Source organism: Phocoena sinus, chromosome 11 (assembly GCF_008692025.1).
Source record: "Phocoena sinus isolate mPhoSin1 chromosome 11, mPhoSin1.pri, whole genome shotgun sequence".
NCBI classification, from domain to species: domain Eukaryota; kingdom Metazoa; phylum Chordata; class Mammalia; order Artiodactyla; family Phocoenidae; genus Phocoena; species Phocoena sinus.
In genome coordinates, this window is record NC_045773.1 from 48,599,072 (window position 1) to 48,617,316 (window position 18,245).

Below are 18,245 nucleotides of genomic sequence, written 5' to 3' on the forward strand. Positions count from 1 at the left end.
ATGCTAGAGACCAAGACCAGCACATCCTAAACAGACCTGGCCAGTTCATCAAGGGTCCATCAGCACATTTATACGTAGTCACAGTGGTTTCGGGAGGCATGTCTGAACTATAACCCCCTGGCTCTCATCACCAGCATTAAGAAGTAATCAGAATACAGTTACTTCAGTCATCCAGAGCACATTTTATTAACACAGAAGGACCACGATTCAGCTTATTAATCTCACAGGGGGACTTTAGACCCTGGTAAGCACCACTCATGTAGTATACTATGAACTTGATTACAAGGAGGAAGCAAAACACATCATTATTACCAAAAATTCTTCACTGAGAACAAGTCTCCCCCTCACCCCCCAAAAAATGTATTAAAGGCTTCAAGTCTAAAAATATGTTACAACATTTAACATTGACTCAAGTTTATTTTGTAAAATAAGCTTTAAAATATACTGTCTTCTCTCCTTCCCCTGATTCTCCAATTATGGGAGGAAGGCCTTTTCACTGTTTTTCTCCTTGACATCTATCCTTTTCTATGTCCCCGAGCAGAACCGAGGGCTGAGCAACTGCTGAGGCCGTGACTATGACGCCTGCTCTGTAGCCCTCGAGTTCTGGCTCCGGAAGTGGTTCTCGCTGCTGGGGGGCCCCTCCTTTTGTAGCTTTGCCCTTCTGGTCTTTCCAGCAGTTTCAATCCAGGGATGCTGAAGGACCTGGTGGGCTGTGTAGCGCTTTTTGGGGTCTACCACCAGCAACCGGCTCACCAGATCTTTGGCAGCTGTTGGAATGACAGAAAGATGGAAAAGTGAGATGCATGCAGGTGGTTTGAAGTTTTCCTTCCCCATACAGGAAATAAGGACACAAACTTTCCTGTTAGCACCATGGCTGGATCAGAGAACTTTCTGCCACGGTGGAAACTTTCCATATCTGCGCTACCCACTTGGGACTACTGAGCATTTGAAATATGGCTGGTGCGACTGATGAACTTTTTTTTTTTTTTGGCCGCACCGAGCGTCTTGCAGGATCTTAGCCCCCTGACCACGGATTGAACCCCGGGCCCTGGGAAGTGAGAGCACAGAGTCCTATCCACTGGACCACCAGGGAATTCCCTGAACTGAATTCTTATTGCATTTCCTTTTAATTAATTTACAGTTACATTCAAATAGCCACATGCAGCTAAGGGCTACCATGTTAGACATAGAGTCATGAGGTCAGGCCTGCAACTAACACCCATGGCACCACCCAGCCCAAGAGGACACATGGAGGCCACATAGTATACGTCTACATATTTTAAAATTTGTAAATCAAACTATCAAGTTGTTAAATAAAATATGTCCAATCTTCCTTCCTAAATTGATAAATATACCTCCAGATTGACAAAACTGAAAAACATGGGCAAAGAGATCTAAGTAGTAAATAATGCAAATTCAAAATGAATTTCATTTTTTGCTCAAGACCATGACTGATTCTAGAGAGATGTGGTGACAGCTGCTGGGTCAGGTGGCAGATGGGGAGAAGAGATTTCTCCCTGGCTCGCTGGCTCTCCCAGGCCGGCTCCCTGAGCCTCTTAACCAATTACTCAAGAATACACGGGGGCTTCCCTGGTGGCGCAGTGGTTGAGAGTCCGCCTGCCGATGCAGGGGACATGGGTTTGTGCCCCGGTCCGGGAAGATCCCACGTGCCGCGGAGCGGCTGGGCCTGTGAGCCATGGCCGCTGGGCCTGCATGTCTGGAGCCTGTGCTCCGCAACCTTAGAGGCCACAACAGTGAGAGACCCACATACTGCAGAAAAGTAAAAAATAAAGGCAGGAGGCCCTCTATTTAAAAAAAAAAAAAAAGACTACATGGGAAGGAATTCCCTGGCGGCCCAGTGGTTAGGACTCCGCCTTTCCACTGCAGCAGGGCACGGGTTCAATTCCTGGTTGGGGAACCAAGGTCCCTGCAAGCTGTGCAACACGGCCAAAAAAAAAAAAAAAAAAATACCTGATGGAATAAAGGCATGAATGTATATATATTTTTTAAAAAAAGAATGCATGGGGAAAAAGATACCCATGTTTATTTACCTTTATTGGGGGATGCCTCTTGTTCAAGGTCAGCTGTTCACCCACCAATTGCCCCGCTTCTATGGCCACTGTCCAGCCACCTCTTGAGCACGGAGACCACAGGATTTCTCCTACCCCACCCCGTTCAAACTGGGCAGATTCTGCCCACAATGTACCCCTTCCCCATTCATCCCAGCATCACTCCTTCAAGGTCCTCGGAGGACTCAGGGGGTAGAAGCCCAGGTTTAAACGGAATTCTCAGTCTCACATGCCTGTGTGTGGACAGTTGGACACCCCACCAATATGTCTGTGCTCCCCCTACGCCCCCCAAACAGCTGCTCCTTGGCAGCCTAGGGCACTGTGGGGAGGGGCTGGGAAAAGAGGTCTCACAAGCCTTGGAAGTGGGCTTGGGCCATTTGTGCAAGAATTCTGGGGTCCCGGTTAAGTGGTCTAGAAGGGGGAGCCTGGGCTCTGGTGGGGGGCACAGCCTCTTGTCCCCAGAGTCTCCTCACTTCTGGGGAGACATGTAACCAGAGCAGGCCCTCTAAGGCATGGGACTCAGGGCAGGGGCCACCATAACCAAATCTAAGAACAGTGTTGCATAGAACTTTCTAAAATGATTTTTAGTCCTTCAATTCCCAAATTGCCACTGCCTTGATCAGCTCAAGACCCTTACCCTACAGGCAGCAAGCTACCCTCTGCCCACCTTAGTTAAGTGGAAAAAAATGAAGCTCTTCCCTTCCCGCAAGCCCGAGCCCCAGATGAGGAGGCAGAGCTGAGGACAAGGGCAGATGAATAACTTATCTTAGATGATGTGTTTAGAGGAAATTGGGGAAAAGTTATCACTCCTATTCTACTTTTTCAGCTAAAGACTCAAAACCCCCAGTGATCTAGTTCTCAATTTTACAAGGGCAGTGGGTAGTACATACAAATCAGTAGAAACAAGGGGGAACATTCCACTTGAAAGGGCCAAAAAGGAGGAGGACCACACACGCTTCTGCTCCACTAAAAAGTACCTGAGACCTTCTCCCTCGACCTTCCAGAGCCCCTGTGCCCCAAGTATGCCCCCATAGAAGCCTGATTATTCACAGATAAAATAAGCATCTCCAGTCTGTCCAATTCCCAAATACTTCTGTATATGAGATGGCAGATGGCATTTTTTTTTTTTTTTTTTTGGCTGCACTGCACGCCTGTGGGACCTTAGTTCCCCAACCGGGGATTGAACCTGAGCCCTCGGCAGAGAGAGCGCCGAGTCCTAACCACTGGACTGCCAGGGAATTCCCTATGAGATGGCTTTGATCTTTCCAAATGAGGATTACACATTTCTGATATTTTTCAGTTTATTTTTCAGTTCCGAGGTTCTTTAATTGGCTTCAGGAAAAGTATTTGGTGACTACAACTGGTGGTGAGAATCTTTCGTTATATCTCAAAGCAAGTCGTGTTCGGAATGCTATGGAAATCTACACCAATCTAGCAGGAAATAAAGGATGAAGCACAAGACGCTGACAGCCCAGGTACCATAGTGGGTTCTCTGGGTGGTGTTTTACACATCTGACCTGATCCCCGGAGGGGCTCCATCTCTCCATCCCCTTCCCTCCTGCCTGGGAAGCCCCAGGTCTCACCGTCAGAGATGTTGTCCCAGTAAGGAGCCAGGAACTCGAAGTGGCCCAGCTGGATGATGTTAAAGAGCTCATCCTGGTCCCTCTCTGGGCTGCGGAATGGGGGGAAGCCGCACAGGAGGATGTAGAGGATAACGCCTGCGGCCCACATGTCCACCTCCAGCCCATAACCTGTGCAGTAGAGGTAGAGACACATTATCTCACCACTTTGGCTGCCATCTCTGTATCGAGGGGTCTCAAAAGCACACATTCAGCCAACCAGACAACTCTGTGTGTCCACCTAAATATCTCTACAGAGTCAGTGTGTTCAAAGTCTAACTCACCCCATCCCCATCTCCCAAAAGAGCTTACCTTTCCGACACCCTGTGTTAGTTGGTGCGAGCCCTACCATCCTGACTTCCCAGAGTTCACGTAGACTATTTGCTTTCATTCCTCTCTTATCCAGCTCAGTAATGCCTCCATTAAAATGTCTATAGTCACTCAGTACTCTCTTGTCCCACTGTCACCCTGTTACCACAGCTACTATGCTGGCCACACCGAGTCCAAACTCACTTGTGGGGAATCCAGACTCAACCTACCCATCCAACTGCAATTCCCTCTGCTCCACTGAGGCTGGTCTTCTCAATGTCTCTACCACCCAACCTCCATGCATAGTCTAGTCTCTGCACATTGGCTTCCCTGATGCTTCTGCTGCTGGGACAAAATCTCTCCCTCCTCCCTACCCCCAGACCTACAACCCATCCAGAGCCTTCCCATCTTTAGCCATCATAGGGTGGCTAAACTGATTTCTCCTGGAGTGCCAGAATGGCTAAATAGGCATTCACATACTTGGAGCCATATAATAATAAATAATAATAATGATTTCCTTGTATATCCTTTACAGAGTGTGTCACTAAAATAGCCCACTGGACCCTCCTACAATATACAAGCCTGTAATAAATATTATTCATTGGGTTTGAAATGGGACCTCCTTTTCCTTTAAATGCAAGGTTGGTAAAGGAATTTTTAAGCCAATTACCATAAGAACCTTTCCAATTGTCTCCATTAGAGGTAACCTTGGGTGAGTGGCCAAATGACCTTGCTTGCTTGCGTTCCCCACCCAATTCTCCACCATCTTCCATCTCACCGTCCTGCCAACACACGTGCATGAGTGCGTGTGCGCGCACGCGCACACACAAACACACACATACCACAATCCCTTCTCTGTAATAAGGGCAGCCCTGGTGAGGAAAAAGTGCTCATGCTTTGGTCAAGAAGACCTATTTCAAATATTTCCATTAACATCCAAGTACAAGCTTAGTGCCAGCTCTCTGAGACTTTCCACTGCTCCATGTTGAAAAAATGTAAAATTTAAATATTAAAAGTTAAACCTTGGTTAGTAAGTGAGCCGGAGTCCCCCAGAGCAATGTGTAACCCTTACCTTTCTCAGAAAGAATTTCAGGAGCTACATAAGTCGGAGTCCCACACACAGTAAATATAGGTCTCACCACATGCTTTGCAAGACCAAAATCAGCCAGTTTCAAGGTGGTAGATTTGTCCTCATTTCGCTGAACCTGTAAGAAATCAAAATCCCCAAACCACCAAAACTGTGATGAGAACAAAGAAGGAAAACTAACAGGACACCAGCCATGCAAGTTCAGGATAAGCAAACGATAAAACACAGGAGCTTATAGATTGACCCAACACTGACAAGTCCAACTTGATCTCAGTGACACGTGCTCACTAAAGAACCAATGAGTTAGATTTTCTCTGCTGTCCAATATGGTAGCACCATATTGCCACAGATGGCTATTTATTTTAAATTAATTAAATTAAAATCTAATAAAATTAGAAATTCAGTTTCTCAGATCCACTAGCCACATTTCAAGTGTTCAATAACCATCCATGGCTAAGGGCTATTATATTGGATCGTGCAAATCTACAACATTTCCACCAGTAGAGAAGAATCCACTGGGCAGCACTGAGTTAGAACAAGGATCAGTGATATTTTTGAGCACAGACTAGCTTTAATGAGAATTAGCAAATGCCTGTGGATAATGTAAAGTTGGAGCAGAGGAAAAAAAGAAAGGAAAATGAAGTGGGAATTGGAATGAAAAAGTAGACCAATAAGCAGTGGAGGCTAAAATTATATGGTTTACCTAGCAAACACTTCTGTCGTGCTTCTTCTCCTTTTTTTTTTTTTTTTTTTTTTTTTTTTAGTGGTACGCGGGCCTCTCACTGTTGTGGCCTTTCCCATTGCGGAGCACAGGCTCCGGACGCGCAGGCTCAGCGGCCATGGCTCACGGGCCTAGCCGCTCCGCGGCATGTGGGATCTTCCCGGACCGGGGCACGAACTCGTGTCCCCTGCATCGGCAGGTGGACTCTCAACCACTGCGTCACCAGGGAAGCCCTGTCATGCTTCTTTGATGCCAGGCGCTGTTTATAACATCTTACAAAATATTAATTCATTTAATTGTCATTGCAGTCCTGTAAGGCCATGCACGTTCCCATTTTACAGATAAGGAAATGGAGGCACAGTTACATAGCAAATGGTGACCTGGAGTTTGAACCCTGACACTTGGGCTTTAGAGTCTGTGCTTGTAACTGGTGTATGATGCCGAATCTTCCAGCAAAGGGTTATTTCTGTTTCAGGAGGCTGTGGAGGTCTCATCCAAAGGCCCCCAAAGAATTGGAAGCAGGTGGACCAGAGGCAAACCTCCACCATCAGGGGGCACAGCCAGCCGTTCTCGACCCTGAGTTTTACCATGTTGTTACCAAAAGGGCTTTTGCAGTAAATCCCTCAGGCTGTGCTGGGCCCAGGAGTGATCCCTCTTGGGAGAGAGATGGCCGTGTCCCTGGGAGCATTTCTGCTGTGCAGCCAAGACCTCCAGAGCATCTGCTGGGCTGTCTGGGTTTCAAGATTAAATGAATTAATATCATAATTTTACCCTCCACAATAGTTCACCTCTGCAGAGCAGGACTGACTTCACGTAAAATAGGAAGTATTGATACAGAAAGTCAGCCTTGCTATCTTCCTCCTCCCCTTTCAGGATCTCCTCATCCAAACTGAGGGCCTCCTTCCCAGGCATGGCCCTGGTCCATCCTCTGCTGTCAAGGCTCCATCCTCCTCCCAGGCTTTACCGGGCCCGCATCTCATGGTAGAAGCTGATGGCTCAGGCCAAAGTGAGCTGAGTGGCTAATTTCAGCACTATGGGAAACTCACTGGGATTAGCCTGGGTGATGTCATCCAAGTGTGACTCAATGGAGCCACCAGGGCTACAGGAGAAATTATCAACCTGTCTGCAGGTGCACGCCCTTGCATCCTCACTGGAATGGGGGCTAAGGTTCCCAATGCACCGACTAGCACTTGGGGGGCTGGAGGGCATTAGGCAGGGCTCCGGTTCTCCCTGTGCTGCTTCAGACCCATACCCGAAAATGCAGGGCGGGCAGCCACTCCCCGATCTCCTCAGCCAAGGGTAAGTGCTCCAAACCTGCTTTGGTTCCTGCCAGAGAGTTTACATCTCTGTAAGCAGAATGTGCCTTAACTACTGAGCCCAAGTCACTGCTGGGCAATCTAATCAATATCTTCATAATTAACCTAACCTAATGGAAATCATGGATGTAGAACTAAAACACACTTCTGCTTTGGTCTGTGTATCGAGATAGACAGAGCCCTAAAGGAGACTGGAGAGGTAATTATTAGAATAATTTACACTAGAAAATCTACTTTGGAAGGCAAGGACAAAAAAAAATGTGTGCTGCCTTAAGTTTCCAGATGGACCATCTACATGAGTCCCATTTGCTGGGTGACTGCTGAAAAAATCTGTCCCTCACAAATATTTGTAAATATTCCCAACCAAATGATCAGCATTAAAAGCATTTGGCTGATTGAATACACCAAAATAAACTATGAATCCCTATGCAAAATGACGAGCATTTCCTTCCTCAAACCCCCCCATCCCCCCAACCCCTGATTCCAAAACCTGAGTCCACTGAGTCAGGAGCAGATGAAACATGATGGAGACTTGGCCTTTTAGCTATTTTGAAGTTTTTCATGATATTTATTTTGAAAATGTATTATGTTAAATGTCCAGATGCTGATGGATACATTTTCTTTTTCTTTTTTTTTTTTTTTGCGGTACGCGGGCCTCTCACTGTTGTGGCCTCTCCCGTTGCGGAGCACAGGCTCCGGACGCGCAGGCTCAGCGGCCATGGCTCACAGGCCCAGCCGCTCCGCGGCATGTGGGATCTTCCCAGACCAGGGCACGAACCTGTGTCCCCTGCATCGGCAGGCAGACTCTCAACAACTGCGCCACCAGGAAAGCCCAGGATACATTTTCAAATACCAAATCTGTTTTTAAAAATTATTTTATGGCCTTCCTAAAATAATATTACGCTGCTTCTTGTCTCCATAGCTTTTCTCTTTGAGTCTCAGGATGATGAGACCCGTAGCAGAACCTGAGGGTGGTTAGGATCCACAGAGTCATTTGTTCCTTCCAGAAAGTGAGAATGTTCTGTGTTTTTAATTCTTCTGTCTCCAGCCTCCGCTGTCAGGAGTTATGTAACATTTTTTAAAATTTATTTTATCTTTTAATTTATTTTATGTATTTGGTTGCGCCAGATCTTAGTTGCAACAGGCGGGCTCCTTAGTTGCATTATGTGTGCTCCATAGTTGCAGCAGGTGGGCTCCTTAGTTGTGGCATGTGAACTCTTAGTTGCGGCCTGCATGTGGGATCGAGCTCCCCAAGCAGGGATCGAACCCGGGCCCCCTGCATTGGGAGTGTGGAGTCCTAACCACTGCACCACCAGGGAAGTCCCGGGTTTTATGTAACATTTTTCAGAGCTGTCAGTGTGACTTGAGACTTATTTACTTCGCCTACATGAGCAGCTTAACTACATTTAGGGTCACACACTGACTGTGAATTTTCTTTTTGTTTTTTTTGTTTTTTTGTTTTCCAACAGGCACCTCACATTCTTGGCTTCGAAACAGTTCTTATCTTAATCCTTGAATTCAAATGACTGACATCCTCCTGGAATAACTCTTCCTTCTGGTATTTGTGCAACTTTTTTTTTTTTTAATTTAAGTATAGTTGATTGACAATGTTGTGTTAGATTCTGGTGTACAGCAAAGTGATTCATATATATATATATATATATATATATTCTTTTTCATATTCTTTTCCATTATAGTTCATTGCAAGATATTGCATATAGTTCCCTGTGTAGGACCTTGTTGGTTGTCTATTTTATATATAGTAGTGTGTATCTGTTAATCCCAAACTCCTAATTTATCCCTCCCCCCACCCTTTCCCCTTTGGTAACCATAAGTTTGTTTTCTAAGTCTGTGAGTCTGTTTCTGTTTTATAAATAAGTCCATTTGTATAATATTTTCGATTCTGGACGTAAGTGATATCATATGATATTTGTCTTTCTCTGTCTGAATTTCTTCACTTAGCATGATCATCTCTAGGTCCATCCATGTTGCTGCAAATGGCATTATTTCAGCCTTTTTTATGGCTGAGTAATATTCCATTTTATATATGTACCACATTATCTTTATCCATTCATCTGTCAATGGACATTTGGGTTGCTTCTTGGCTACTGTAAATAGTGCTGCTATGAACTTTGGGGTGCACGTATCTTTTCAAATTAGAGAATTCATCTTTTCTGGATCTACACCCAGGAGTGGGATTGCTGGACCATATGGTAGTTCTATTTTTAGTTTTTTAAGGAACCTCCATACGGTTCTCCATAGTGGCTGCACCAATTTACACTGTGTGGAACTTCTGAAACCATCAAAGTCTCCACCCAAACAGGAAACTTGTCTACAACATCTTCCCACCAGACTATCATTCACCTCTGGTTGAAATCTCAAGATGGAAAAGATCCCATAGCTTCACATGGCAGACCATCGAGATCATAGTCAGATTAACTTGTGAGGAGGTTCACCCCACGTTGATCCAGAATTCCACCTCCACCCCTTTTTTCTAAATCTGCCCTCTGGGAAGGACACACCACTTCCAAAGATGGGAAACAAGTACCAGGATTTCCCCCCAGGGTGCTTCTGGTTTCTCTAACAGGCTCCCAGGTGGTACCAATGCTGCTTCTCTAAGTTCACATCTGAGAATCCTCAAGCTTATCCTTATAGGATCAGGTCTCCTGACCCATCATCCCCTTCTCGCTCCTCCCTACGCTAAGTACAGCTCTTGAACCAGCAGCACAAACATCACTTGTGAGCTTGATGGAGACCTCAGGCTACCCAAGATCCACTGAACAGAACTGCATCTCTATGAGACCCCAGGGCGATTCTTGTGCACTGTATAGTTCTAGATAATCCCTATTTAATTGACGCCTCTTTTAACAAAGAATGCCCAGAAATGAACATCATATACCACGTATGATTTGAACAAATCAGTGAGCCTCGGTACCCTCAGCTGACTAGGCACTGGGTGGCCATCAAGGCAAAGACCCCACTAAATGACCCACTTCGACGCCACAGCCCCAGTGCACACATCTGACCTTGTCCTCACCCCACATCTCCGTTTCTCTTTCTACAGGTTTATCTAAATTCACTGCTCTGGGTCACATTCCTTCTGGGGCTCGTTTTCAATTGCCCTCTAACTGAAAGGGTGTTAGAGATTAATTTACATGGTACTTTAATGACTCTTGGTCCATCTGCATCCATCATCCCTTTTTCTAGCCACACCAAAGTACCCTGCTTTGAATCCAGACAATCTCCATTTACATAAGCAGCCAGATCACATCTGGACAGTCTCAAAGCTTCAAAAGGAATCTTTCCTTTTCTGAGCCATTAACAGCCTCCTCTCCTTCAAGGGCACATCAATTTAAATGTGATCTTTCAATGATCACTTCTGAACAGCAGATGGAAGCAGAGTACAGACCAAACAGCAAGCGGCTCCCCCTAAGAAAAGGGGTAGAGCTTATTTATCTTTGTCATCTTCTTACTTGATCCTTCATACTTCCTCTGGCCTTCTCCCTCCAAGTTTCCATTTCCAACTGGCCATGAGGACGGAAATAATCTTAGAAACCAATTCACATGGAAATGCCAATGCCTAAAATCAATTTACATTTCAACAGCAAAAGATAGCGTAATACAAAGAATGACTGAAAAAATCAGTGGGGACAAAGTTTTCCCAGGACCTGTCACATTACTGGCCTGCGACATGCCTTTGGTGTCTACACATCGTCACCTCTCTGGCTCCTGTTTGCTTAGGGCCCAGTCAACACCACACAGCACATTCCAACCTCTCCAAGGGAGCACATGCTGGCAGAAGAAGCAATTAACACTGATATTTCTTCAAGCTGGAAATTCTCATAATGAAAATTTTCTTTGCAAGATTTCAGGAGTCTAAATAGCCCTAAGGGAAGAGGGGCACTAGCGTCTTATCAGGAAATGTGATCACTAGAAATAGATAAGCTCAGTAATACAGGCCTAAAATTTTACTCTAGGGCCCAATTATCAGATATAAATATTTCTGCTGGTGAAAACAACATGGTAAGCTTGCTAGATCCATTAAGAGCTCCTAGCACATTCTGGAAGTCTCTAAAAGCAGCCACACTCAGCCATGTAATCAAAAGTTAGTTCTAACGTCATCAGTCTCCTAAGTTTAGCAAAGTATTGATACAGACAGTAGCCATCCATTAAAGGAAGAAACAATTATTTTGATAATACAGAAGTCAGCACAAGAGCGGAACACTAAATTAAAGTCAACTAAAGAACATTAATTGATGGACAGTAGTCACCATGGTGATATTTACTAATATTAACTCTCAGAAGACCAGCCAAGTTTGCAACATAATTATCCTAACAACAGGTTTAGAGATGACACCTTTCTAAACTCAGACAATGAGTCTATTGTCAAATCCAACACTCCCCAGATCTTTGTCTGAAAAACCACAAAGAACTTATGTTAGGTAGCATTTAAAGTCTGACATAACAATATATTCAACTTTACTCATCTGGAAAAAGGACAGACACGATTTAGAAATGTGACAGGCCCACTCATTCTGAAAAACACCAGCTGACAGATTATCCACAAGACAGAAAAGATGTTACCCTATGCCACCAAAGATGGCTCAGATCTGTAGCTTTTTGCAGCTTCTGAGGGAGACTTGCCACCACGAAAGAAAGTTTTTATTTAAAAAAACAAAAAGTAGGCTTTCTTGCTTGGTGCTTTGTGACCACCTAGAGGGGTGGGATAGGGAAGGTGGGAGGGAGACGCAAGAGGGAGGGGATATGGGGATATATGTATACATATAGCTGATTCACTTTGTTATAAAGCAGAAACTAACACAACATTGTAAAGCAATTAAACTCCAATAAAGATGTAAAAAAAAATGATACAATAAAAAAAGTGGGCTTTCTTCAAAATCAGAAAAAAAGGGTCGAAATATCAATTACAATTAACACCAATAAACAACTCATGTATTAGACTGAAAAATTATAGCTCCGCTGCAGTTTTTGCTCTCTCTCAGGACACAAACACACACACACACACACACACACACACACACACACACACACACACACTTCACTGCCTTTAAGGGCACTAAAACACATATGAACTGACATTTAAATCCATGAAGGTGTTGCCAAATGACTTCTCAGAGGCAGCTAGCTTGTCCACACTAAATGTATTCCTTGCAATTTTTTATTTCCTGAAGCAAATCTCTACATGCCACCTGCAAGTGCTGACTTTCTCCATTTTAAAAACTGCTGACAAGTCAATCCCTTAACACAAGTGAGAGTCTCTATTGCCCAAGAGATGGGCCAGCTCGACAGATTGGTTCCAGGACCTTGTGGAGAAAATGCAAGCTCAGATGACTATCCCCAAAAGAAAACGATCCTATAGGGTAAAGGATCTCACTCCACATCCTCGAGAACATGTATCACTGTTCTGATGCTTTATTAAGCACAGGCCCAAAATGTTCCGTTCATGGGACCCACCCAGGCCTCTAGTCAGAATTCCTCCTGCTTACGCAATTTGGTGAAAACATCAGAGGATCTGTAAAGAACACTGCTCTGTCATGATTCCAAAGTGCCATTGTAAACAGGGTCCGGCACATCACACATGGGAAAAACTTGGGCTCAGACCCAAAAGACAGAAACAAAAAGCAAGTGAAAAAAGGATGAGAACACTTAGCTCATGCAAAAATGGAATTCTTGGGCTTCCCTGGTGGCACAGTGGCTAAGAATCTGCCTGCCAACATAGGGGATAAGGGTTCGAGCCCTGGTCCGAGAAGATACCACATGCCGCGGAGCAACTAAGCCCGTGTTCCACAACTACCGAGCCTGCACTCTAGAGCCCGTGAGCTACAACCACTGGGCCCGAGTGCCACAACTACTGAAGCCTGAGCGCCTAGAGCCTGTGCTCCACAGCAAGATACGCCACCACAACGAGAAGCCTGTGCACCGCAGTGAAGAGTAGCCCCCGCTTGCCGCAACTAGAGAAAAGCCTGCGTGCAGCAACGAAGACCCAACACAGCCAAAAATAAAATAAATAAATTTTAAAAATTTGTTTTAAAATATGATTTAAAAATGGAATTCTTAGGGAATTCCCTGGTGGTCCAGTGCTTAGGACTCGGCACTTTCACGGCCGTGGGCCTGGGTTCAATCCCTGGTTGGGGAACTAAGATCCTGCAAGCTGTGCAGTGTGCCCCAAAAACCCAAAAAACAAAAATGAAATTCTTCAAAGGGAGATTTATTCCCTGGTAATTCAGACCATTCAGGCAACCAGTCAATGATCTGCAATTCTATGAATCTGGATCAAAACAAAGCTGCTTGATTTAGGGGTCAATGTAGACCTCACTTCACCAGATAATTAGCTCGACTCACTCAGAAATCATTCTGCTTGTGGGAGCAGCTTACAGGCAGATGAATGTACTGGGATGATGTTTCCAGGCTGGCTCTACAGCCGTGAAATTAAAGGAAACAGGTGAACTCCTTTCCCCTCCACCGCACCCCCTCCCCACCGCTCAAAAAAAAAAAAACTGGCTCACGAAGATCACTGCCTCCATTTACTATGGCTTCATGTGCAGCAATCTGGCTTTGGGTTCTTCTTCATGATGCCCACCTTAATATCAGACTCATTCCTAACACAGTAATAATGAGAGTAGCTGCCACTGATGGAATGCTTGCCATCTGCCAGGCAGCATGCTGGGGTCTGTATTCATTCTTTCATCCAACTGATATTTATTGAATCTCCACTATGTGACAGAACTGATGTCGTTTTCAAGGTACAGTCTGAATAAAACAATGTTCCTGGGGTCCCAGAACCTTCCAGGAGGAGGAAAAAGAAAATAGAAGAATAAATATGGAACATATCAGGTGGTGATTGGGGCTACAAAGAAGAAAGTGGGACAAAGGGGCCAGCGAGGGAACACGTGAAGTGCACTGTCCTAACGAAGCCCACCAGGAACACACTTGAAATTCAGGAACACACTGGGTTGACTGACTCACTGCAACAAGGGAGATCCCCAACACCTTGGGGATCCAGGCATCTAAGTGAGAGGGTGTTCGATGAACTTGTAAGAGGTGGATTGTGTTAGGTGACTTGGGAGAGGGCTCATGGAAGCAGGATTTTGCTCTGAACTGGATACTGTCAGGAAGTGAGGGTAATTCTATGATTGGGCATCTTGGTAATTCTTATCTAGGAGGTGGGAGGAAGGTGGGGCAGTGAATCATAGTCACCCAAAAGGGAAAATGTAGCCCCATTTGTGGTCTGGACAATCTTGTTCTTATCTGGATTTGGACATGATGATGAAGAGGTCTTGCTTTTGTCTGGATCCATCATGGTCCTAGAGTGTCCTTATTTGATGTTGGTGCTTTGGGAGATTGTTTACATCCAAAAACAGAACAGCTGAGCTGTGTGTGCCAGGCCAGCTCCCGTGCTCAATCCTCTCTCAACCTTCTAAGACAGGTACTATTACTATTTCTCTTTTATAAGTGAGGAAACAACGGCCCAGAGAGATGAAAGGATTGATGCTAGAGGCTTTTGGGATCTTAGTTCCCTGGCCAGGGATCGAACCCAGGCCCCCTGCAGTGGAAGCTTGCAGTCCTAACCACTGGACCAACTGGGAATTCCCAGTACTGAGCCATTTGAATTCCTACGGCAAGACCTCTTCTGCAGAAGGGCCAGGGGGACTTTTGGTGGGAGGGTGGGCTCAAAGCCTACAGGGGGAGCTGCTACCAGCAGACATCCCTAGCACCTAGGCCAGAGGATGTGCAAATACCCAAGAAATGAAGTCCACCTGATCACTGTCAAGGTGAAAATATTTTTCTCCCAGGCATGAGGAAACAGTTTCCATTTTGTTTAAATTTGAAGACTTCTTTCTCAATAATTTAATCAAAACCCATTTATCTCTGCAATTTATGAACTACAACCAAAGTTTTAAATACTGAAACGAGTATGTTAAAAAAAAAAAAAAAACCATAAAGGTAATGCTCTAGCGCACAAGGGTACCAGAGCAGGAGCCCGTTCGGACTTCCGGTATCCCATGTTTTATAACCTCCCTCTTCCACCGCAGCCAGGGCGGGGCTTACCAGCAGGTTTTCCGGCTTGAGGTCCCGGTGGACGATGCTCTTGTCGTGCATGTGCACAAGCGCCTTGCACAAGTCCATGAGCATAAGGGCAGCGTCGCGCTCCGGGAACTTCACACTTTCTATAATGGCATCGAAAAGGTCCCCTCCCTGCACGTACTCCATGATCAGGTAGATCTCCGCGTCCGTTTCATACACTTGATGCAGTTTCACGATGTTGGGGTGAGAGAGGCTCTGGATGATCAGGATCTCGCTGTCGACCATGTCCTCCTTCCCCTTGAGCTTGGACTTGTCTATGATCTTCATGGCGTAGGCCTGCTGGGTGCCGCGGTGCCTGCACTCCTTCACCACCGCGAAGTTCCCGTCCCCGATCACGCGGCCTGGCTCGTACTGCTTGCGCACATCGGCCGCCAGGATGCCCGCGGGCCGCCGCCTCCTGCCGCCCGGCCGCTCCGCCTTGCTTTCCTCCGGCCTCGTCTTGGGCTCCTTTTCTACCCTGGCCGGCGGCTTATCTCGGGAAACCATCCTCCTCCCTCCGGACGCACCCGGCTTTTTCTCCTTTTCTGCCTCCTGCGCATCCCCTCTGGTCCTGGGGAGCTTCTCTGTGTCGAGGTCGGCAGGATGCTCCCTCCGGAGCCAGCCTCCCTGCTTGCTCCTGCCGTCTTTCTCCTCTCTTATGGGCTGGGCTTCCCCGACAACGTCCCTCTTGGCCTTGGCTGCTGCTGGGCCATGACCTTCCTGGCCTCCTGGGTCTCGGTCCTCTTTCTTGTCAGTGCTTTTGCTGGGTCTCCTCGGCTCCTGAGGTGGGTGCCCGGGACTGCTCCGGGTGCCCTCCTTCCAACCTTCCTCCCCACCCTGGGGCTTCTCCTCAGGGGACCTCCTGCAGCTCCTGGACCTCACCAGCCTCTCTACGTCATAGCTGGGGCACCTGCCCAGGTCCAGCTCGCTGGTGCCCAGAGAGAGCCGCTCCCTCTGCAGGCTCTGCTGGAGCTCTCTTTCCCGCTTACACTTTTCACACCTGATTATTTCCCCCGACGTCTTTTCAATCTCCACCCCCAGGTGATTCTCTCCGCTAGCATGCCTCTCCAGGGTGGCATCCCTGGGCACCTTGCTGCTGGGTTCAGGCTCCCACTTCCCCCTCACCCTGTCCTCCACGGGGGTCCTCCCCTGATGTCTGATGGCAGCCTGGGACCTGGCAGCCTCACTGCAGCTCTTGGTGGTCTCGGTCTCCCCACAGTGGTGACCCCCTTTCAGAGCCTTGCTATAAAGCCTGCTTCTCAGCCTTGGAGAGGGGACCCGGCTGTGCTGGGCCAAGGTCAGGGCCCGGGCTTTGCTGGGGTACAGTTCCTCTATAGCCACCTGGATGTTCTTCAGCGTCAGTGGCTCTTTGCCCACGGCTATGAAAGCATCCCCTTCCCTGAAGAAATCGGACACACTCCTGATTTCCCTGCCCTTGAGGTTGAACAGCTTCCTCACGCGGTCACTCTTCCATCTGGGAAAGCCCAGGGCCTCTGAGACGTCGGCCAAGAGCTGCTCGAAGGTCTGCACCGACCGTCTGTTGAGGAGCAGCGTGATCTTGCGGAGGGGTTGCCCACCCAGCTTGACCACGGTCACGACCCTGGGCTTCAGCAGGCTGCTGTCAGCGTGGACAGGGTGAAGGCTACCCTGGGGGCTGAACATGGGCACCAAGGAGCCTCGAGGTCCCAGGAATGGTTTCTCCAGGCTCCCTCGGCCAGCAGGCAGCCATGTGCCCTGCAGCTTCCGCTCCGTGATTTTCGAGCTTAAACATTTTAGAGAATGTTCACAGAGACCTCGATATCCTGCAGGGGAAAAAGGACAAAACAGTATTAGTCCAAGGGGTTCAAACAGCCTTCTGGGGTCTTCCCTGGTGGTGCAGTGGTTGCAAGTCCGCCTGCCGATGCAGGGGACACGGGTTCGTGCCCCGGTCCGGGAAGATCCCACATGCCGCGGAGTGGCTGGGCCCGTGAGCCATGGCCGCTGAGCCTGCGTGTCCGGAGCCTGTGCTCCGCAACGGGAGAGGCCACAGCAGTGAGAGGGCCGCGTACTGCAAAAAAAAAAAAAAAAAAGCCTCTGACCTTCACCAAACCTTTACTAAAGAAGACTGATGCTGTTACAAGTTATAAGTGTGCTCGTTGAGGATCTGCTTGAAATAGTGGAGCCTTTACCGGTTAGGCCAAGAGAGACCAGGAGTGCAGAATGGAGTTGGCACTGGGCCTGAGGTGCCTCCTCAGGCCTTACGGGGAGCAGGGCGGACCACGCCTTGGGGTCCCCTTCCAGGCAAGGCCTAACCCTGGATGCAACTCCCGCTACCCTAAAGTAAGCTGAGCTTCAAGAATCTACAGCTGAGATAAAAGGTCCAACGTTTGCTGCCCAGGAAATACCAACAAGAGGTCAGAACTTTCTGGAACTTTAAAAAACCCAAATCTTTTTTTTTTTCCTTGCTAAGTCAATAAGGCTTTATTTTTATCTTTTCCATTTTTTAAAAATTAAAGTATAGTTAATCCACAATGTTGTGTTAGTTTCAGGTACACAGTAAAGTGACCCAGGCACACACACATATACGTATCAATTCCCTTCCAGATTTCCCCTCACCACTAAAGAATCCAAATCTTACCCACTTCTTTGCCAAGAACAGTTTTCTCAGCTTGACTTTCAACCCACTCAGGGTGAGGCAAGATGTGAAGAGGTTATGATCGCAGAATTTGAGACATATCTGGATTTGAATCCTGGCATGGCCACTGATTCTTTGCATGAACTTGGACAAATTACCCACGTTCTGTTTTTTGTTTTTTTTTTTTCCATCTATGAAGTGAGAATGATAACAACTTCCTCCCAGGATTTTTGTGAAGAGTAAATGAGAAAATGATTACGATTCACTTGAAGGAGTGCCTGACACACAGAAAGGGCACAGTGATAGCCAGTTGTTAATATTGTCCTTACGATTATTTTAAATATAGATTTTATTCCTACAGTTCAAATTTATTTCCCTTTTTTTTTTTGCAATTACTTTATGTCAAATTTTTTGCCACACGGCAT

At 46.7% G+C, this 18,245-nt stretch overlaps 1 protein-coding gene across 1 annotated transcript; it reads right to left on the bottom strand.

Annotated features, from left to right (window-relative positions):
• Positions 1–573: 573 nt before the first annotated feature.
• Positions 574–18,245, bottom strand: DCLK3 (doublecortin like kinase 3). Its single transcript, XM_032648896.1, has 6 exons — positions 18,217–18,245; positions 17,375–17,520; positions 15,192–17,008; positions 5,070–5,202; positions 3,653–3,820; positions 574–767 (listed from the first exon to the last, which is right to left on the bottom strand). Exons 1-6 carry the CDS (start codon positions 18,243–18,245, stop codon positions 574–576), a joined length of 2,487 nt encoding a protein of 828 aa, XP_032504787.1.

Bases quoted from the DNA above. Each gene is read 5' to 3' on its own strand.
- DCLK3 (XM_032648896.1), bottom strand. From the start codon at position 18,245: ATGCCGTGTGGCAAAAAATTTGACATAAA. The intron at 5,203-15,191 runs GTAAGCCCCGCC...GATTTCTTACAG, and splicing joins TCAAGCCGGAAAACCTGCTG to GTTCAGCGAAATGAGGACAA. The intron at 768-3,652 runs GTGAGACCTGGG...TCATTCCAACAG, and splicing joins CTGGGACAACATCTCTGACG to CTGCCAAAGATCTGGTGAGC.